This window comes from Syngnathus leptorhynchus, chromosome 4, assembly GCF_054491065.1.
Source record: "Syngnathus leptorhynchus isolate UIUO chromosome 4, UIUO_Slep, whole genome shotgun sequence".
Classification (NCBI taxonomy): Eukaryota; Metazoa; Chordata; class Actinopteri; order Syngnathiformes; family Syngnathidae; genus Syngnathus; species Syngnathus leptorhynchus.
In genome coordinates, this window is record NC_141198.1 from 12,893,969 (window position 1) to 12,915,997 (window position 22,029).

A 22,029-nucleotide genomic window follows, 5' to 3' on the forward strand; every position below is an offset into this window, starting at 1 on the left:
AAAAATGTTATATCATCTTTTTCTTATCCTCCTATTTAACATTAGTAAGCACTTTATACAGATCAAAACAATAAACTGTATTGTTTTTTATGTCATAAAATTCCCTGCATTTGTTATCCACTGGCATCACAACAACAATGGCAAAAAACATCTTATATTACACAAAAATATAAATATAGCAATTGACTGTCGAGAACAAACAAACAAAACAAATTGAATAAAATAGTTGCCAGCTATGATTTTCTCCACTCATGCCAATATGACACGGAGAGAAAACAACAAATAATAATAATTATAATAGTAATAATAATCGTAATAATAAAACAACCTTGTTCATGCAAGCAGCTGATTGGACAGAGACATATTCACACACACAGAAGGGTGCTTGGGCTGTACCATTTGCCATTGAAAGGGTGAGCGGGATCCAATTAGCATCGTCAAGCTAACTCCAGTTAAGTGATAACAGAGGATGAGGATACATACACATGACGATAACATCATGTAGAATTTAGCCATTAGCAGGCTAGCGGGCTAAATAGCTTATTGTTTGGCCTTAAAGGAAAAAAGAAACCTACATGAGGAAAGTTGTTGCTACAAGTTGAAAAATAACTGATGGCCTGGTTGGGCCAACTTATACAGTATGTGGTGTGAATATTTAGCTTATCCGCTAGGGTAGAACCAAAGTGGGGTCAGTTAGTGCCCCTACTGGTTGTTTTGAACCCTGTTCCAGAACTTTATGAAAAAAAAAAAAAAAACCTGTTTGTATATGAAATGACAAGCTTCTACAGTACGGGTGGGGAATCATATGGCTCGTTGAACATATCAGAACATTTGATGCTACCCTTTTTCTAATTGTTATTTTTTTAATTGCTGAATAAGCATTTATAATATAAGTTCATAAAAAATGTAAACCATTTTGTGCACATATTTTTTAATGAGCATCTTACCAAAACATGTATATGACAGTTTTTTTTAAATTACGTTTCAGTGTGTACTTTTTTATTTAAGTACAGTAATTGAACCAGTACTTCTACCAGTCTTTTTTTTTTTTTTTTTTTTTAAACAAGTGCCTGTATTTCTACTTATGTACACTGTAGTGTGACTACTTTTGCCACCTTGTAGGACTTTATAAAAACTTCAATGGTTCCCCACCCTTTTCTACAAGAAAAAACAAAAAACACTGGAAAGAGAAGCTGAATGCACAAACAGGTTCCAATGTAGAGGCAGTGATTTGAAAACAAACAAAAAAAAAACAGCTTCATAAAAAAAAGTCTTCATATCTACTTGTCTTAAATAGCACGCATAGCGTGTGGAGTTAAAACAGTCATTGTTACAAAAACTACCACAGGTTTGTGATAAGAAGTCAGAATTCAACATCAAGTACAACAATCATCATTCTCACACGCACACACACACACACGAACACACACATGTTGTACTAGCAAACAATGCTAATGATGTTTTCCCTCATATATGAAATGAACGTAAACTAAGCTAGTCGACTTGCTAACAGACCTAACACACATATAACGGGGGTGGAATCTCAGAATCACGATATGGCATTCTGTCAACGATGGCAAGTGTATCAAAATATGGTATTTTGTTAATGGTACCAATAGTATCACAATATCAATAATACTACGATCATTTCTTTTTCCACAATACCAATAGTATGATACCGTACATTTTCATAATACGGTATTTTGCCAAAAATATTCATATCACAATACAAAATCTTGCCAACAATGTTAATTATAACACGACGCACATGATCGTATGATGATATTGTATTTTTTTTTACCATTTAGACTAATATTAATATGGTAATAATTTTTTCTATAGTTTGATGTTTTTATGCATAGGTGGTTTGCTTGGTTATCGTAGAAATGTATTAGGAAATGAATTAGGATATCATATCATATTACTTTGTGATGCCCACCATCAACAAATCATGTCTTCGTACACATTCCTAAATTTGCATAGTTCAAAAATGGGTTAACACACACGCACGCACGACACACCATACAAATTGGCGGCCCCAGTCTGTTAACATGAGGACTTGCACAACTTTCTCCCTTAAAAAAAAAGATAGCTAATTGATTTGTTCCTATTTACATATGTATACATCTTTTTAAATATAGATAGAAATATTTTAAGACAAGAGATCATGGAATTACAGTAAAAATGAGCACCATGAGTTGAAGGGATTGGGACCATGGGCGAGCTGGGCCGGACCAGGTTATCTGCCTGTAGTCCATCTTTGGCCATGACACGCACAAGCATACTGGAAGACAGAAAGTATTACTAAATATTATCATCTGAAATATGATTTTTAGGTTTTCGATGATCAAAATAATTGTGGTGACATACCTCAGCTGGCCCTTCTGCCACTATTGTTGTCAGCTGCCTCAAACTCCAGATCCTGGAGCTCCATCGCCTCCACTGTGCTCCTTCTGGCACCCGTGTGGGGGTCCGCGGGCACGTGGGGGTCCTGGAAGGAAGATTGGGGCTCCTCCTGGCGGTAAGCGTCTGTCGCAGCGTACCCCGGGTATGAGGAGCCAGGGGGGTGGACGGCGACGGTGACCGAGGCCGACGCCGTCACCGTGGTGATGGGCTGGCCATAAGGGTTGGGGTGGTGTGGGGGGACGCGCCCCCGGTGGCCCGCAAAGTGTTCCCTGTGGCCGTGGGCGCCGGCCTCGGTGGAGGTTTCAAAAGCGTCCGTGCGCGGGCGGCCTGGGGGCGGGGCCTGCCGGTGCTGCTGGCTCTTGGGGTCCCTGGCACGCTGAGAAGCGCTGGGCCCCAGTCCTGCATTACAACCCTGAGACTGCAAGAAAAACATTGTCAAGTCTTTTACTCATAGTATTAATTAGTTATTTGCAGTTATTTAGAAGGTGCATATGGGCATTTTATATTTCAATGAATATTGGGAAAAAAAACATCAATTTAAAAATAATCTGGTATATGCATGTATTTAACATTATTGAAAAAAGAAAGGAAAATACAAAAGCTAATTCTTTATTGTGAATTTCTTAAACAAGTATCAGTTTGTTTTTTATTCGATCCAATATCTATAGGTATTATTTCAAAAAGTAATTTAAAAAAATAAGATATTTTGTTGCATTTCTTTGACTAATATTTTTTAAACTTTTTTATTTTAAAACCTCTTCATATATTAGTAGATAATAGAAAGATGAGAAATATACAGCAATTATTATTAGTTGATGATTTAAAAAAAACTTTTTAAAGCCAGATAAAAATGCTTTTTTTTATTTTTGTTGAACAATTGCTCTTTTTTTCACATCGTAGAAAATATGAAGCTATATCTACTGTTAAATATTATTTGGTTTTGTTTTAGAACTCCAAAATCCATTGCATATAAGCAACAAAATACTGAAAGATCAGTGAATGGACAAACGGAAACCCATCATGTCTTACCGAGGACACAATATAGGCCGTGGGATCGGGCTGCCTGGTCGAGCGCCTGTGCCCTGATCCCGCTCTCCTTTCCTCTTCTGTCCTGGGTATCCTGTCCCTGCTGGTGGGGAGGTGGTACTGCTGCTGCTGCTGCTGTTCCTGGGATCCAGCCTGTCCCCTGTTGTCGCTCGGCAGCTCCTGGTTGACACCCGATGTACTGCTGTTGGAGCTGTATTCCGAGTCAGACGAGTCCGAGGCTGCTGCCGAGGTGGCCGAGGCCGAGGCTGTAGGGCGGGGTCGGACGGAGAAGCGGACCACGTGGGGCGGCGACTCCGGGGTGGGTAACCTGCTGCGACCATCCACTGGAGACACCTAAAATAAATCGGTCAAATATATTGTTCAAGGCTGATCCGATATACTTTGCGCCTGTATTTCTTCCTAGTTTGTTTAAATGCTTGCCTCAGGATAGGGCCCAAAGTACGACAGTAAAACGGGAAGAAGTACCAGTCCGTTCAGAACTCCCAGAACAGTTAGGATGGCCAATACTGCAAAGAAATACCTGCAAGCACAACCCACACTAAAGTCAAGTTCTAAAAGTAGAATAAACTAACAACACAGGGGAAACGTACAAGATCTTACAAAATCCAACATTTTCTTAAACCTATGAAGCTCAGGAGTTTTACTTTATATTAGCTCCACCGGTGTCACAAAACAGATCAACTTTATAAGTTCTTCTGTACAACATACATTTATGCGCTCATCTGAAACATGCCAGTTATATATATATATATATAAAAAAAGAGGAATTAAAACAAAGCAGACACCAAATTATAAAAAAACAACCACAAACCACAGACATTTAGACATGGCCGACCGCTACCACCACATGAAAGCAAAGTCACTTAACCCCCCTTACACATTGAGGCATGCACTTTGTGTATTTGGAGCAAAGCAGAAATGTACCTGATGACATTTTAAGTCCGGCTAAAAGAGAGTTAGTCTTTAAGATGCCACGGAGAGAAGAGAAAGAGGAAGCATAATTAGCCAGTGCAAGTTAATTCAAAGAGTGATGTATTGTGAGGGGGTTGGGGGGGGGGGGGGGGGGGGGGCTGACTGGGTGTGAGGGCGCTCTCTCTTGAGTGTGTGTGACTGTGTGTGTAAGCAAAACATGGAGAAAACAAAGCAAGAAGGAATGTGAAGGGAGGAGGCGTGGGGTAAAAGAGGGGCGACGAGGGGGCCTCCTTCTCTTAAGAAAGTGAATGGAGTGAGGGGTATAGAATTTAGAAGCTACAACAATTTAGTGGAGGAGGAAGGAGGAGCTCCGTGTCCCTCTACCTCCTCCACCTTCACCCCCGCTGTCTTTTATTTCATTCCCTCGCTTTTCTTCACCTTCTTTCCTAACTAAGCCACTGTGACATTCCCGGGCCACTCTAAAATCTCCGCCGTCTGCTTAAATCTCCAACGTATCAGGTAAGAAACGCCCTTCTGACTCTCTCAAACTGCCATCATTAGCTGGAGGTCTCTATCAGAGGAACCACTTCACTCATATCCATACGGGACCCGAATAAAGCTGCCATTTTGTGACAATGCAAATAAAAGGTGCAGATTTCAAATCACATTTGTTTGTCATTTATCCATGGACGAGTGAAAAATGAATCTGAAATATGTGAGGAATTACTGAAATCCAAACTACAATTATGATTGTGCTCCACACCGTGTGGGGTAAAGGCTACATCACCTCACGTCCGTGTGCGGCCCACATATCGGGGCCCAGTGCCCCCCCGACAAACTGTTTGGAGTGAAAACATTCACAGGGTCGACGGGAGAAAGTTAGGGGAAAACACTCCCAGCGAGAAAATACGAGCGGGGTCTTGTTGTTAATGCGCCGTCTCGGAGCGCTGCTTTGTTTGCTCACTCAACAGCAGAACCTTCCAAACGGAGGCCTAGAAAGCAGAGCGCGCCGCTGGAGGTGAGGAGAGAAGTGTCCGTGGTGGTCTACCGGTGTGTGTGTGTGTGCGTGCGTCCTGGCTGGAAGGCACGCCATCGTTGACCCTCATGATTAAGAGGTCAGAGAGCAGGTCGGAGGGAGGGATGGCGGCATTGGTGTGCGTGCACATGACTTAAGTTTGCATATTTGGAGGTCACATGGAGCACAGTGCTGCCTTTTTCTTAAAAGGAGCAGGCCGGGCAAATTACACGGCCAGCCCGTGTTGCGGCTTCACGCAACCCGACGTGGATGTTAAATTACTCTCTGAGCTCACTGGAAACTTCTCATAATGCTCTTTGGCCAACGTATAGAACGGCGTAGCAACTTGGGCGTCAGTTAAGCCGCTGCTTTCGCAGACTCTCCACTTACTCGAGCAACCACCAACACAGAGCCCCCACAGTGTGTCGGCTTTAATTTCCACTTCTCCGGGCTTTCCACAGCTGCGCTCTTAGCCCCCCCACCCGGTTCCTCCACACCCTACGTTTATAAATGTCTAGCGAGGGTTGTTAAAATGAGCTGAAAGAGATTTCAAAAGCCAGAGAGGACTTTTCTGCTTTTCCAACAAAACCTCGCCGTCCCCTTTTCATTTTGCGTGCCCCCCCCCCTTTTTTACTCTCTCCACTTTTCCTTCTCGTGACCTTCAACTTTTTATCCGACAGGTATGGGAGACACAAAAGGTGTTTTTTGGGTAGCTGCAAGAAGAAAGAGGATTACAGGGGGAATGAGAAGGGGAGGAAGCCCTCATGCATGACCAGCATCTCAGGTAGATTCCAGGGCGGCATGCAGGTTGAGACATGGTCTCAGTGGTCCGCTGACGCCACGCAGACCCCGATAAAGCGTTCCAGGTAGGGGCAATCCTGTCAGCTTACAACCTTCCGTATCCATAAGTGCGCTCACCTGACAATGAAATCGAACTCGGAGCCCGCGAGCATCAGAACGCCCAACAACGTTGAGAAGGCACCGTCGAGCACCGGCGCAAACATGTGCTCCAGAGCCAGCACCGCCCGCTTGTGACGATCCCCTATGGCTGTCAGGAAGGCCTTCAACACACACAAAAACATCTCTCACCCTCGAGCTCACATTGCAATCCGCAAAATGTAGACCGGAAGCGCGTACCAAGGCCACGTGGACGGTGAACTCCACTCCGATGCCCACCGAGGCGATGAGGATGACCACGGGGACGGCGCTTAGCTTGATTCCCATCAATCCCATGAAGCCAAACAGTTCCACTGTCATGAGAGACAGCACCAGCACCTACAAGATACAGATGCCAGAGCAGGGCTGGTAAATAGAAGGCCTTAAAAAGATTTGTTTCTACATTCAGTCTGTGGACTGTAGTGATCTGTTGCAGACACAGTATGCTCTTACAGATGTGTACTACCAGCACATGTGTAAGAAATGTGTGTGTCTGTATGGAAGCTAGTGAGAAGAGAAGGACATGAGGCTGGACTAAATGCCATTATCAGCTGACAGGTGTCTGGTTACATGGGGCCCAAATCTTTTGAAGAAAGTGTGCAAGGGAGGGAACTCTGTGTGCCAGAATATACTACATACATAAATTTCCATAAGCAGGATTTTGGAGTGTATGATGCTTTTTGTTTATTGATGAGGAGTTCGCAGTCAAGTAAGTGAGATGGGCTTAAACGAAGCTTCATTTAGTGACGGTTGAATATGACACTCCTTCAGAACCTGTCCTTTCATGTTGCTTGTAAAACTGGACGGATAAATATGAGGGCCCTTCCTCCCATCCCGGGCCAAGGACTCGGGTGGCCGAGGCGGCTGCCTGCCATAAAATACAGCTCGCCGCCGGAGAGAAAAAACAGAGCTATGTGTGTGTATGTGTTTCTGCGTGAATTATGTCGTGGTGTGTTTATGCGTTCAGCCATATACGTTTGCCTGCGTGTCTCCGAAGAAACACCGCCATGGACAGGAAAGAGAAGAGGAGTCGGGTGGATTGGAAATCAAATCAAACTTTTTTTTCTAGGTTTAAAAGTTGGGAGCAGCTTTGTATCCTTTCCCTTTCTATTTAGTGTTCGTGTAGACTAAACAGCACAAGATAAACACTGGTGACTGGGCCTACAATAACACTCAGCAGTTGCGTCTTCCTTCTCTTGGAGATGGCCACTGGACCACACAGGAAAAAAAAAAAAAAGCCCAAAATATAGAGCGCAAGACAATTTGCCAACTAAACATTACTCTCTGCACATTTGAAAAATTCATCATCATTTTGACGCTACTTCCTTGGTGGTTTTAGTGGTGTTCTTTTTTTAAACTGCACAACTTTCTTTTTTTTTTTTTACATTTTAATAAAGGCCTACCATTATTTATGACACAGTGAGGCACTATTAGACTACAGCCACTCTAGTAGTATTCCAATATTTTATAGCTTGATCAAGAAAAATCAATAAAATAAACAATTAATAAATATTTCTTAAATTTGTCATGATGGCATTTTCCATCATGGATTAGTGTTCTGCTTCATATTGGTTTGTGGATAGTAGAAAATTAGCTTATAACGATCTAGACTGCCTTAGAAGAGGATCTCAGGATGCCGCCCTTAATAATTCTTATCAAGCATGGATTGTGTGTGCGTAGTACTCACAATGACACCGGCGGTCCACGGGTTGAGCAGGAAGAGGGCGCACACCAGGAAGGTGCAGGCAAGCACCACACTGATGGAGAGCAGGAGCCAGTGGCGAAGACTGACGTACTGCTCCCAGAAGAGGAAGGGATAGCCATTGGGGTAGGAGGGCAGGCCTTGGCGACTGTAGTTGCTGCAGATGGCCCGCACGCTCTCGATGGCCTCCACGAACTGCGGCGTCTCCCGGAGCCCATTGAGGTAGAAGGGGAACTGTGCGTATTCGATAGGCTCGGCCGCCGGGACTAAAGAATGAGAAAAGCAATAAAGCGGCGTTAAATAATTTCTGTAGAATTGCTCAGACGCTAATATGATAACAGGCATAGAGTAGAACTTTGGTTTTCACACAATTCAGTTTTTAATTCCCCCCCCCCATTTCAATGGTCTACAAAAAAACATGGGTCTCAGCCATTTGTTACCCGCAAGGCGTATTTCAAGTTTTATGAAGAAGTCAAGGCAATAAACATTCCCGGTCTGCACGGCAACATCAGCATAGCATATCCTGTTAAAGATCAGAACCCCAAGAAAGAAAAAAAACGTGCAGATTTCGGCCAAATGGCGGCTTACTTAGCAGTGGCACTCAATAAACAAGCATAAAATAGTTTCAGCGCGACCACTAAATAAGCAACCTTGGGGCCAAAGAAAGTGTGGTGAACCTTATATAATACTGCTGTGCTTTTATTTTGAAGGGCTGTTTGTCCATGTGCTGCTGAGTAGACTGGTCGGCTGCTATAATTATTACATGTGTGATGTATTTGTTGTTAATAGTTTGGAGTATCTGGAAAGAATATATTGGATTTACATTATTGTCTATGTGAGAAATATTGCTTTGGTTTTTGGAAAATGTTCAGCCAGACATTCCGGAACAAATTAATCCGTCTTGAACGAGTGGGAGAGTTCAAAGTAGGAAGGGTTTGCGTTAGTCAACAAAAGTAAAAAGACAAGTCAAAGATAAATTCGCAACATATTCTTTTGAATTTGCAAATTTTGTCCTGTCATGCGAAATACTGAAAAATGTTAAAATTTGGGGAATGTCGCTAATACATCACAAATAAGATGAATATTTTGAAGTTGTGATTGTTTTTTTAGCATTCATGCATTCATAGTAGTGATATTTGTTACTAATTTTGGATTATTCTTGGATAAACCACCAATATCAAGCTATGGAGCAGCTTTAACTGTGTGTGTGCGTGTGTGTGTGTGTGTGGTGGGGGTGGATGGAACAACGTGAAACAGAGCTTCATTGAGTCCAAGCCAGCTAGTTTGTGGGCCAGCCGGCCTAATGAGGGCCTATCAGTTCCAGACATGGCCGAGTGTCAGCGCTAACGTTGAACGGCTGTAATTGCAAATGTCACAATCAGCTCCATTACCGCACCCTAATTCAAGTGCTATGAATCATCATAAAAATACATCATGCATAATCGTGTGTAGCTCTCCTGTGTCTGTCTGTAGGGGTATTTTTAATCGTACCGAGCCATCCTGTTTAATCTTCAATTACTTTGCTAACCAAAACAGCAGCACCCGCACTATCCGGATGAGCTTGCAGGTATGTGTGGAATCACACACTGGTTTACTGTATATTATGTGGGGGACTGAGGTGTTGTGTGGGCAAAGTTCTAATATTTTGTGACAATGGGGCACGTTTACTTACTGCTGAGGCGTGTCTCGGGCATGGAGTCGGTGCGGTCGTGCAACCACTCGGGAGGATGCGGGCGGATATTGGCCTGCGAGGCGGCATAAGCCACCGGATCGTTGCTGACCCAGGCCGTCAGGTAGATGTAGAAGGCTCCGGGATTGATGATCCCGTCGGCGTCCACAAGCCTGTGACGTGTCAGCTGGCAAAACAGACAAAGCAATTGAAGCCCCGTGTTGGAAATCTTTTGATAGACATTAACTTTACAATTCTGTGTTGTTTTATTGGAAATCCGAATGTAACACGGACATGAGAAAATATTGAAGCAAGAAGACGTGCTGAATTGAAAACACTGTGACCACAAAAATGCATATTTAAGCACGAGTGACGGAGTGAAGCTCTCAAAATAAAATTCAAATATTAGTTCATCTATCTTTCCAACTGATGGATGGGGGGGAGACGCCTAACGGGTTTCATTTTTGAAAATTCCCGTCATGTTCACCTCTTCCCGGAATTATCATGCCACATTAAATCCTGGAAACACCCCACATTTATTCTCTCAACCGTAAAAGAGCTGAGGCCTTTATTTCTATGCAATGCCTTTTGAGGATCATATTGAACAATGTTACCGGCATACCGTATTACAATTTTCCTTGGAAATTAGAACCAAATAAAATGCAGCATTATGGCAAAAAGTCAAAGAAATCAGAAAGACAGATAATCAACTTTGTTCATCTATCAATGCCATCAACAGGTAGTTGAATGAAATACTCTTCCACTAGATGGCACAACATCCAATAACCAACTCATCCACCTGTGTCCATAATGGCTTTGTGTTCAACTCAACAAGTCCAGATTTCACAAGTCAAATTGAGAGTGAAACATTTTTTGTTTGGTGGCAACTCATGATATTTCCAATGTAAGATAAGTGTTTTGGCTCAATAAAAGTTGGAAAACACTGGCTTACTGAAACATTCATAAAGACCTCCAAATACTAACGCGAGGGCATGGAACTTCATTGCAATTATTACCCGTGTTTCTCCTGATAGAAAAGAAGAGGCGCCTATCGGAGAGTTTTTATTAGCCCTAAGTCAAGTCTACGACTTCTATAAAATACGACAGACTTTTTTTTCCTTACAAAAAGATTCTGTTGTATTTAGTCAAGAGTAAAGTAAAGGCTCTTGTTTCTGGCCTCCCATGTGGAGGCAAATGAGTGTAACCTTGCATTGGGAGCTTTACTATACATTGCACTGCCACTCTCCCTCTACTCAGCCGTAAATTCCTCTTTCAAGGGAGGAAGGGAAAGGTTGGGGGGCGGGGGGGGGGGGGGTGAAGCCGTACTAATGGGCTTAGGTAGATGTTCTTTTTTTTGGGGGGGTGAAGTAAAAAAAAAAAAAAATTGCTTGAGTTAGCGTAACAATAAAAAAAATTGGCTGGAGTCCCTGAGCCCGTCTGTGTGTAGTTAACCTGGTTGTTAACACTGAAGGAAATGCCACCCAGCAAATGGAGGAGAGCAATAAAAATAACACGACATCTGTACAAATGTTGCTTGTGCTTGCTTCTCCTGACCTCCTACACACAATGCCTGGCGCTGTGGACAAACGTAGCTCCAGAGAGAAGGCACAACAGACGCACACCGAGCAGCGTGAAAAGGAACCGTGTGCTTTGACTTCTCTGGTTGAAAAAGGATGCGTGAGGAGAGAGAGAGGGGGAAAGGGCGGGGGATTCCGGAGCGTTTTGGTGAAGCTGAACAACAGGAAATGCAACGACTTGAAATTGTCAAGGATGCAGGAACTGATGGAAGAGGAATGTAGTGTACTGCACATGTACATGAGAAACTAAAAAAAGAAAACAACGAGAAGCAAACACTAGCAAGAACAAATGAATTGGGATGCTAACAAAGAGCAATTGATGGAGACAACATTGTCCTGGATTTACTTCTCAGTTCGGAGACTTTTATTTAATCTCAGAGGATATAAGAGCCCCTGCCAAAAAGTGGAGAAGGTGCAGTTAAGACAGAACTTGAGGCTAAGCTAATGCTAGCCTGTGTGTTGATTTTTGTCCAATTTCAATAAGCAGCAGTGGTTTAATTCTCCCATATGGTATTAACATCTCCTTTTATGGGCCACTGACAAAGGTTCGCATTTCGGTCCTGCCGAAGAGGAGGCATGATGTTAATCCCACTCTGTGAGGCTATCCGGACCTCCCGTTGAGAACTTTGCCGGTGTCATTTCCTCTCCAGTTCCGCACTGGATGTAAGCTTATTTGAGTGGAGGTATTAACTCAGCAGCATCTCAGACGCTCATCACCAACGATGATGAAGCCTCTTTGGAAAAGCCACAAACATATTATCAGTTCAAGGGCTACAAATACGGGAATGGGATTAAATTTGTCCAATCACTGATCCCAAATGACACCAATGAAAGCATGACTGGATATTATTTTTGCTTTAAAAGTGTATTTTTGTTCCAAACAAATGTCCTAAAGACAATAAATGTATTTTTAGTTCTGCAGGGAGCAGTTCATATACGACACAGAAGTACAACCTAACGTTTCAAACTGAGCAGGTTGCATGAACCCGTTTGGAATCTCAAGTGTTCAAGATATTGTTTCCAATTAAAATGCATAGAAATGCTGAAAAGCCAGCAAAAAAAAGTTGATTTTCCATAATATGCCCCCTTTAAAAGAAGCAACCCTCAACTGTAGAACACACGTCAATGTGATCGCTTGGATGAGTTCTGGTCGAAGTTTCACGCAACAGCTTCTTTGTGCTAGACTTCGGAATCCCAGACAAAGTGTTAAGCTGACAGGCCGCATGCTACGAGGAGACATCCCGCTGTCGGAATCCCTCACGCACATTCATCCATCACACGCTAACGCACGGCAAGAGTTAATAGGTTTTTCAGAAGGCGGGCCGAGGGTCCCAGTGAGAGCTTTAAATTCCTGAGCTCGGTAAAGTCATCACAAAGCGCGAGACGATGAGGGAAGACAGACAAGGAAGGGGGGGGGGGGCGAGTTTGCAAGGTGGGCGTCGTTCGGCTCGGCCCAATCAAACGTCCGCTACACAGGCAGACGCGTCTCGTATGACAGCTGAAGCTTACCAGGTTCTGGTTGATGGGCTTGTCTCTGCGTCCGGTCTGCACCAGAAGCTTGTACGCCAAGACGCCGTCGTCAGAGCCGTTCTTGTAGCTATTGGGACTGATGCGGCCGGCCTCCCAGTCCTTGTCGAATGCCTGCTGCAAACCTGCGAGATCACACACGTGCACAACTCAACACCGGAAACTTCAACTGTATCCTTGACTAACAAGATTGGCTGATTTAATATGATAACTGGCCCCCGAACCACCTTGGAAAAAGCTGAAAATGTTATGTTTTTTTATTCATCCAGACCATTAGGGGGGGGAATATTAAGAACATGTGTCCCGTTCTCTTCATCCATATGTGCCTGCGCCGCCGCGCTCTCCCAACGCTCACACCGAGGGCCCGACTGCGGGAGATGTTGTTTTGGGTCTCGTTCCTCGGGCCTGTCTGGCTCCAATTTGTCCCGCCATTGCACACATCAATATCGCGCACACAAGCTCTCTCTGTGTGGTTTACACACACACACACACATGCACATACACACTGCATTTGCACAATCTCCACAGGACAAAGTCAGCCAGCCAGTCCACGTCCCTATTGTACGTGACTGAACAGAATTGATACAATTGCTTTCTTTGGCCGTCACAAACAACGTCACGAGACGTAAACCTCACGAAACCTCTGGTCAGCGAGAATTAGGGGATTAACTGTAGCTTCGGATTGACTGACTGTGTCGCGGCTGGGTGAAGAAAATCGGACTCCTGTTGTTCTAATCTTATTTCACGTGGTAATATCAACAGTACCTTTCAGCCAGTCCTTGAAGTAGTCGAGCCACATGGGGGGCAGCTGTCCATTGTCCTCCTTCAGCACGTAGCGGACGGTGCGGAACCTGCGGTGCAGCTGGTGCAGGAGCGGCTGTTTGTGAGCATAGTCGGCCCGCTGCGTCACCACGTACATGTTGTAGAAGGAGAAGAACTTGAACTGGGCGCCGATGAAGTCATACTCGCTGGTCTCCCGCGGCACAATGTCGGTCAGCTCCAGGCCGTCCCGCACCTGGGTGGTGCCGTACAGGCTGACCCCCAGGAGGCAGAGGAAGAGCACGACCACCACCACCTGCAAGAGCAAAGTAGGAAAAGTGAAAGAAAACTCTTTTGTACTTCGAGGAAGGAAAGCGGAACACGCGCCGCCGCATATTTTGGAAAGCAAAGCGCTCGCACCCTCAGTAACAGTCACTTGCGGTTACATCTCCTTCTAAAAGGGGTTTGTATAATCTTGTATACAAAGCCTGTGATCATCTGACCATGTGTTGCCAGATTTGGCTAATAGTTGTGGATCAAAGAGCGCAGATGGAATAAACTGGAATGTTCCTTTTAGCCGTTTGGCAGCGGGGAGAGGATTGCGCATGAAATAATTTGCTAAAGTGGAGAAATATTTGACAGCACGATAAAAAGACAAAGAAAAAGATTCTGTAATGATGTCAAGTACAGGCCACCAGATGATTTGAGTTGTGCGAGTGTTTTGAGAGGGCCGGCCACCCACTAGACTGAGGTCAGACTGTGTGTGATTCAGATAGGACATGACTCCAGATTTCCTCCTACTCTGTCATGAGCTCTGGTGACTAACGCTCCTCGTTCAAACTCCCACACGCTCGCACAGAAGCCACTCTGCTCACCTTGGTGGTGGACTGCAGCAGAAAGGGAGCGTAGTGCCTCTCGGCAAAAGAAGCCAGTGTCCAGCGAGTGCAGGGGGGGTCCATGCACCTCGGCCCGTGGGAGGCCTCCCCGAATTGGGAGAGCAAGTCACGTGTGGAGTTGTTATTCTCTGGACTCTGGCTTCCCTCGGGGGGATCTGGCTGAGGGACTGCGCCCGAAGCAGAGGCCGGGGCCCCGGGGTGACGATACCGAGCTGTCCGGTGACTCCGCCTCCCGCTGTTGTTATTGTTGTAAGAGTCACCGCGAGGGTTGCCGCGGCCGGGAGGCGGGTTGATGGGCTGTACGGAGATTTGAGACCGGGGCTCGGCTGTGGTGTAGAAAGCCTGCGTGCGGGGGTCGTACTCGGTCCGGAGCTGAACGGTGGACTGCATGGTGATCTGGGTCTGCTGGGCAAAGCTGTGACTGCTGTAGGACGGCGGCGGGCTGTAGCTAGGCGGAGGCGTGTGGTATGAGGGGAGCGCCGTGCGGTAGGATGGCGGAGGGCTGTAGCGACTCCCGTCTGATCCATCCAGGTACGCCTGAGGCTCCATCTGGATCACACGGTTGGCACAAGGGCTGCAACAGACAGACACGTTGGAACTCAACAAACAAGACCCTTGTAAAAGATGGCATTTTTATGCCTTGTTTTGTTGAAACAGCACAAACACGGAATGGGGGCGTGAAGTTGACAGTATAAGTAGCAATTTTCCAATATTGAAGCAACAATTTCAAGTGTCTCTAAGAAGTGTTTGGCAAAACAAACTAATTGGACCAACTTTCCAGAATAGCTCGGCTTCAACCTGGGAGGTGCCGCTGGATTTGTTCTTTTTTGGTATCGCTCTCGAATTGGCTCTCGTTCACTTATGCAGGTGTACCGAAGGCTGTGTTTTCAGAAAAATGAGGAGCTGAGCCAACGAGGATTTGACTTTGTGTGTGTGTGTGAGTGTGTTTAGACTATGCACATCTGTGTGAGTACAGCGCCAAAAAGCATGCCCAGACTGGCAGTGAACTGGCGAGGCTTTCACAACAAAGGCCAAGGCAGACAACCAACAAATAAAGCAAGCCATCAGACAGTACTAGACAACTTGAGAAGTCATTAGGGTAAAAAGTGTCACACATAGTTACTGTCACTGACAGAAACTAGTTGAACGTGTGCAATCCAAACCTGTAAAAGCAGCAAAAAATGTCAAAGCGTCTGTCTTCTCGTCGGTAGAGATCCATGCTGAGGATGGCGGGGAAAATGAGCAGGACCATGGCAAAGTTAAACACCACCACCACTGCAGCCTGCCGGGAACACACAAAACTCTTTGTTAGCCTAACCGAAGAAAGAAAATAGGGATTGGGGAATGTTTGCTGCTGACATGTTTGGGTTACCATTTTAATTGTTTATGAGGGAAAGTATTTGTACATTTTTGCCTACCTTAGCTTCATGAGATTAAAAATAGCTCTCACTGAAAACTATAACCACAATAGACACAAGAATATCTTTGGCCACATTACTTTTGCTCCTACAATATACTAAAATTATCATAGGATTACTCTATTATTACATATATTTTTATAGTATTGTTTTTCTATTATGAATTGCCCTCTTTAATTAGGATAGCTAGAAATCCCCCAAATCAATAGAACAGGACTAATAATCAATACATTTTATGTATTATGAACTAATAAAATAAATATCCCAATCACAACTCAACTTTTTGTTTTTGAACAGTTTAAAAAAAAAATCCAAATAGTACATTTACAACATATTAGGAATGAAGAAGCTTTTAAATGATTATAAGAATAAGCCTGTGTTTGCTATGAAAAATGTGTTTGCTATGAAAAATGTAATCCAAGTAGGTGCAGTATTGCGGTTGAGTTTGTGAGGATCATGATAATGATGGGGAGAAGTTGAATTGGGTTGGGGCGCTGCCCGGTGCGTAATCTGCCAGACCGCTACACACAAAACACACCCGATAGGCACATACAGTCTTGTGCGAGACCACCCAAGGAGTCAAGAGGCCTGAAGTGAGGTGCAGACAACTGTTACATACCAAAATATGCACTACAAAAACAGCAACACAAAAAAACCCAAAATGCTTCTCAACAACACAGACTCACAAACATCTGTGCCCGCCCCCTCATTCCTCAGCTCACTATGCAGTCAGGAGTAATGTGAGAGACAACAAGAGACAGCGTGCAAAAACAATCCATTCTCAATTGGCCCACTAATGTCCAGACTGATCCCCTATGACTCCAAACACACACACACACACACACACACACAAGTTGACCGCTCGCTGACCTCCGAGTGGGAAGATTAACCATCACATCTGTCTTCCACACATGAAACGTGTGTGTTCCACTGTGCATCTTTGTGCCGTTATCTGGACACAATTGCCTGCCCTTTACTGACACGGGGGAGGGAAGCTAATGAAGACAGGAAGCAGGAAGTGCTTCTTGCTGCAGGAGATACACACTCCCTGGACAAAAATATTGGGACATGTGGAACATGGATTCACCCTATCGTGGAGCTTTTCCAGATGTCATAGTGTGTCTGTGGGGAATTTTTGTCCATTCATCCTGACCATGTGCTATATAAGAGTGCCTGAAAAGTGTCAAAAGCGAGCAGAGCCATGTCGATCCCCCCCCCGGGAGGTGAAAGAGTGCAAGAGCGCTATGATTGGTCGCTGCACAGGCAGAGGAAGCGTCCATAAGAATGGATGCTATGTGCATTAGGCATGTGCTGCTAAATGCAAGTGTGAGCTTACAATGAAGCAGCCTGTGTGCGACCCATGGGGTAAATAGATCATGTTTGACTTTACTAAAGCCATCCATCCACACATGCTAATACTCACTCTGGCCTCTCTCTGCGTGCATGTGTTACAAGATCACTATTTCCTATGCTACATGAATAAAGATAGCAATATAGTTTTGTTTTAACTTCAAATCAACAAACATCTCATTGATTTTGTATTTGTTATAGCCTCTGGCAAACAGAAATACATCATTCTTTCCCCCTCCTTGGCAAAGTCCAAATGAAACTTCTGCTGCCTATCACCTTAGTAATATTTAAATTGATGTTGTCGCTTCCAGAATTTGACACAGTCCTGCAAGCAAGGTTTAATCAGTGGTAGTGGTAATCATGGAAATGTTGTTCGTTTTGATCCAACGATGGAGCTGTTCCACATTCCTCTTCAAAGGTCCTTCAGTAAAAGCGCCTCAGGCCCTGGTTTCTAGCAAAGTATCGAGACTTAATTCTTCATGATTATTATAATAGTATTAATAGCTTTGATCTTGCAATCATTCAGGTTTTCACAACAGCAAAATGTATTCATTTTATTGAAGCATAATGTTGTATAAGCGTAAGGCCTTTTTGCTGAAGTGACAGGCGTCGCAATTTTGTCCCACTTTTCATTGTTTTTATGACGTCTCTAATTTGTGACAGATGTAAGAAAAGTCAGAACCCCCCCCCCCCCCCCCACTGGACAATTCATCTTTATACACATATACAGCTAAATGATTGTGTTTCATTGCTATTTAAACCTCCCACTTCGATTCTACATTTCCTGCAAACTCACACATAAACGTGGCACACACACACTCACATAGAGATTCAGTTACATGGACCTCATCCACAATCTGGATAGATACCAGACCGACCACGAAGGGAGGTGAATTTCAATTTAGAATTCAGACTTCTTTTCACAGACACGGTATAGAAGAACCTCCAAAGTTGAAACAAAAGTCTAACTATCCAAGCTAAATATTTTGGAAAACTACACCTTAAAAGTCAGAGAAGTGGACAATTGTGATGATGGAAAAAAAGTGTAATGACAACCATAGAAGAGGGAATTAAAAAAGGGTTCTCTTGCCTGAATCTTTCATTCCTGTTTACATGAAATTAAATCCGTACGTACCTGTAATGAGAACGCCCGTAGCGCCGGAATGGGTATGAGGGCGGCCATGAAGAAGGCAGTGACGTTGCTGATGGAAGTGAGCGCCACGCTGGCTCCGGTCCTCTTTAGACATTCGCCCGTTCGGTCCTGTGCCAGATGAGACAAAAGGAATGACTTATTGCCTTATTGACGTCTGTAGCCACGGGCAAATGTGTAATACTTGAGACGGAGGAGTATTATCGTGGCACTGATGTTGACTGACAGTGATTGCAGCCAGCTCAAGTGCTATTAGCTTATACAAGAGAGGAAGCGGATGTCTCTCAAAGCAGATCATTGTGGCAACTTGTTTTTTTTTTTCATATTTGAAAACGCACACGGATAAGCACGAGGAAGGTTTGGCGCCAACTATGTGAAGATTTGACAATGTGCGGGACCACACAGGGAGCGTCTGCTTGCGGGCATGTTTGTGCAAGCGTGTGTGTGTGTGTGTGTAGGAGAGAGGGAGAGAGAAAGAGAGAGCAAGAAGCAAGATTGGGTTCAGCTCTGTTTAGTTTTCATCTCCTCAAAGGAAGCTGGAGGTGGAGGGAGAGATGCAGACAACAATAACAAGCAAATGCATGCCTGTTTTCCCCTACAGGAGATTAAATTATCAGACAAAAACACACGCGTCTACACACTTTGTTGTTGTGGAATCCATCAAATTGTTACAATGACAAACAAGTTCATTTAATGCCATGCAAACTAACTTGTTTGTCATTGTCACTGTTTATTTTTACTATTTTGTACTAAATGTTGCTTATTTGTAACAACAGTTTATTCTGAATTGAATATTTCCCTGCTGGTGATTTGGTAAAAAAAACAAACAAACTATTGAGTTAATTTAATGCCATGCAAACTGGAAACAAATATCATAACAGCTCCCTTTCACATTGCCTTTATTACGGCCGCAAATTGATCTTTAATGAAGAAATGGGGCTTACGATCCGAAAAAAATTGCTGAATTAAATTTGTAACATGTTGTTTTTTCTTTGGCTTTTACACAAAATCCAGCATCATAGGAAATTGCCATTTTTGTGCGCACTTTCACAGTGACAAGCAATCCCGACTACTGTTTTATAACATGAGGCACCGACTCATAATGATGGTTAAACAGCGGACGAGTCAAAAAAAATATTTGTTCTATTTTGGTTGTACACAAAATATTTGGATGTTTTTCAACTCACCTCAAATGGGATCCTCTTGTTCTGTCCTGTCTCACTGAAGGCGTGAGCGAGGAGGAAGACGTCATCCACGCCGACACCCAAAGCCAGAAACGGGAGAACCTGCACCCCAAAAAACGATCGATTGTAAATAATACAATGCGTATTTGTTTATTATATGAAGTGTCTTCTTCCGGGTTACCTGCGTGGTGGCAGCATTGAAGGTGATGCCCAGTAGAGAGCAGAGGCCGAGGCCCGCCGCCACCGACAGCGTCACCAGCAGGACTCCCGCCAACCCGACGGCCCCCTGGGATTTGGCGCAATCCCACCGCAGCATGGTCAGACACGCGTAGGCCAGCTGGGGACGGATAATGAAGATGACACACGAGGGAATACAACTCTCTCGTTGGGATATGGACGAGCAGGCGTGTCTTCTACCATCAGCAAGTAGCCGCTGGCCACGCGGATGACGCTTATGTCGGAGAAGGATTTGAGGATGTCCTCCAGGGTGGTGGTGGTGAAAGTCAAGACCTTCTGGGATGAGTTGGCTGCCACGCTCTGCAAAACAGCCTGGAACAGAATTCAAGGAATGGAAATGAGTGTGCAAGTGTTGATGTTTATTTGGCAGCAACGATGATAACAAATTGGGTAAATGCAACAGGATGCATACATGAGACATTAACGATGAAGTCATAAATTTCTTATTTTAACACAAGTTTCATCTGGTTTACTTTCTTGTGCTGATGTGTTTGTCTCGACTAGCTTAGCGTTGTTCATATATACATGGTGTACACTCTCTCTTATCTTAAAGTCAACTGGGATAGATTATAGCCCACCCTTGACCAAAATGAGAACAGGCACTATAAAAAGTGGATGGATGACAATCAAATCTTAAACAAAGGCCTCATCTCAAAACAGACGCCTTATTTCAAATAAAGCCCGGTGCTTTCTACAGTTGAGTAAATAAACTTCCCAGGCCACTAATTGAGGTGTGTCAAAAAAATCCCGACAGAAACCCGCTCACAAAAACAAGCAAATCAGTGAAGGAGTCGCATAGCAGAAAACCTAAACTCCTTGGGGGAGGTAATCAGGGCTGTGTATCCATTCGAAACTTGTTTTTGTAAGACAGTACCATGATCCACCTTCTCCCCGTCTTCCTATCTGTGTGCAGACAGATGTCTTCAACATTGACCTGCAGTTACTGCTCAGCGGGGAGCACGGCTGGCTGACACACATTCTCACACACATCCTCTTGAACACACACACACACACACACACGCACGCACACTTGCACCAACCACGTGTACACATCTCGCAGGCACGCCCAACCAACGCCGCACATTTCAACACACGCAACACAGCACGACGCCGGCGGCTTGGATTACAACCATTGATAAAAAAATAAAAATACATATACAGCCATTGAACAAATGATCTTTTTCTGTGGCGGCACCCCCCCGGGCCCCTAAGATGAATGGTGCGCACACATGCACACACCGAGGTCACTGTGTGTCAAGCGGGGGGGGTGGATGGGGGTTGGGTGAGATGATGTCACACCCGAGCCACCAATGGGGCCATAGCTGGAAAAGTGATTGTTATGTTAGATCCGAATGTTCCTAATATATTCCAGACATGGCCAGCTTACTACTATACTATACGTTGTACCCACTACTATCCTTTAGCAGATATCATCAGGTGACCTAGCATCCATCAGGGGTTCACACGCTAACCTCAGAATATCATCGTTGGGGATTCACGGGAGATTTATTTTTGCGTACCTCTGAATATCTTCTCTGCCAGGCCTCCAGTATGGCCGCGGCCTTTTCCTCATTCCAGTTGATGTGGGAAACCTCCTCGTAGCCCCTGAAGTGCTCAAACATCTGCTTGGGAGTCATCAGCTGGAACATGGTCTGTAAGGCTTGAGCGCTGGAGGGAGAAGAGACGTTCGTATTGATGGAAGGCGAACACAACTAGCAATTCTTTTCTTTTTTTGGAAAGAGAAAAAACGAAACTCAGAGCAGACACTCTATGAGAAGCCTGGCCATATCATCCAAAAGAAAGTGCTTCCACAACAAGTATGCTTTCATGGACTTTGCTCAAGCAGCTAACAATGCATTACAATACAATGTATCTGCAGGAATAACAAATAAGACTTTTTAAAGCTACTTCAATCAAACTACTTGTGTGCTTATTTTTACATACTTTATCTAATCAGCATGTTCAACACGATTGTATTTTGGTTGGAGTCCAAAACTTGAAACAGAACTGGGACAGTCATTACAAATTGTCTTCCGAAAAATATATATAGCAACATTGTTAAATGTATGTGTGGCATTTTTAAGATCTATAAATAGCAAAAGGTGTGTTTAAGAAACGCTCGCATTTAATTGTGGACCAGCTACAGAAGTTTTTTTTTTTTTTAACTCATTCTGTGCCAGCCCAGTTAAAATGGATATTTGACGTCTATAGTCATCAATGGCAGTGAATGAGTTAAAGAACTGC

At 44.1% G+C, this 22,029-nt stretch overlaps 1 protein-coding gene across 1 annotated transcript in view; it reads right to left on the reverse strand.

Moving 5' to 3' along the window:
* Positions 1–1,841: 1,841 nt before the first annotated feature.
* Positions 1,842–22,029, reverse strand: part of ptch1 (patched 1) — a 37,450-nt gene continuing 17,262 nt past the window's right edge. Inside the window, exons 8-24 of the mRNA XM_085910212.1 lie at positions 21,306–21,453; positions 19,966–20,097; positions 19,730–19,885; positions 19,552–19,650; positions 18,350–18,475; positions 15,610–15,728; positions 14,426–15,020; positions 13,557–13,866; positions 12,774–12,916; positions 9,691–9,874; positions 8,004–8,284; positions 6,518–6,655; positions 6,299–6,441; positions 3,874–3,973; positions 3,436–3,786; positions 2,371–2,824; positions 1,842–2,284 (exon numbers count right to left, since the gene is read on the reverse strand). Of these exons, the coding sequence (XP_085766338.1) occupies positions 2,372–2,824; positions 3,436–3,786; positions 3,874–3,973; positions 6,299–6,441; positions 6,518–6,655; positions 8,004–8,284; positions 9,691–9,874; positions 12,774–12,916; positions 13,557–13,866; positions 14,426–15,020; positions 15,610–15,728; positions 18,350–18,475; positions 19,552–19,650; positions 19,730–19,885; positions 19,966–20,097; positions 21,306–21,453 (3,478 nt within the window). The 3' untranslated portion in view covers positions 1,842–2,284; position 2,371. The remainder of the gene's footprint in view (positions 2,285–2,370; positions 2,825–3,435; positions 3,787–3,873; positions 3,974–6,298; positions 6,442–6,517; positions 6,656–8,003; positions 8,285–9,690; positions 9,875–12,773; positions 12,917–13,556; positions 13,867–14,425; positions 15,021–15,609; positions 15,729–18,349; positions 18,476–19,551; positions 19,651–19,729; positions 19,886–19,965; positions 20,098–21,305; positions 21,454–22,029) is intronic.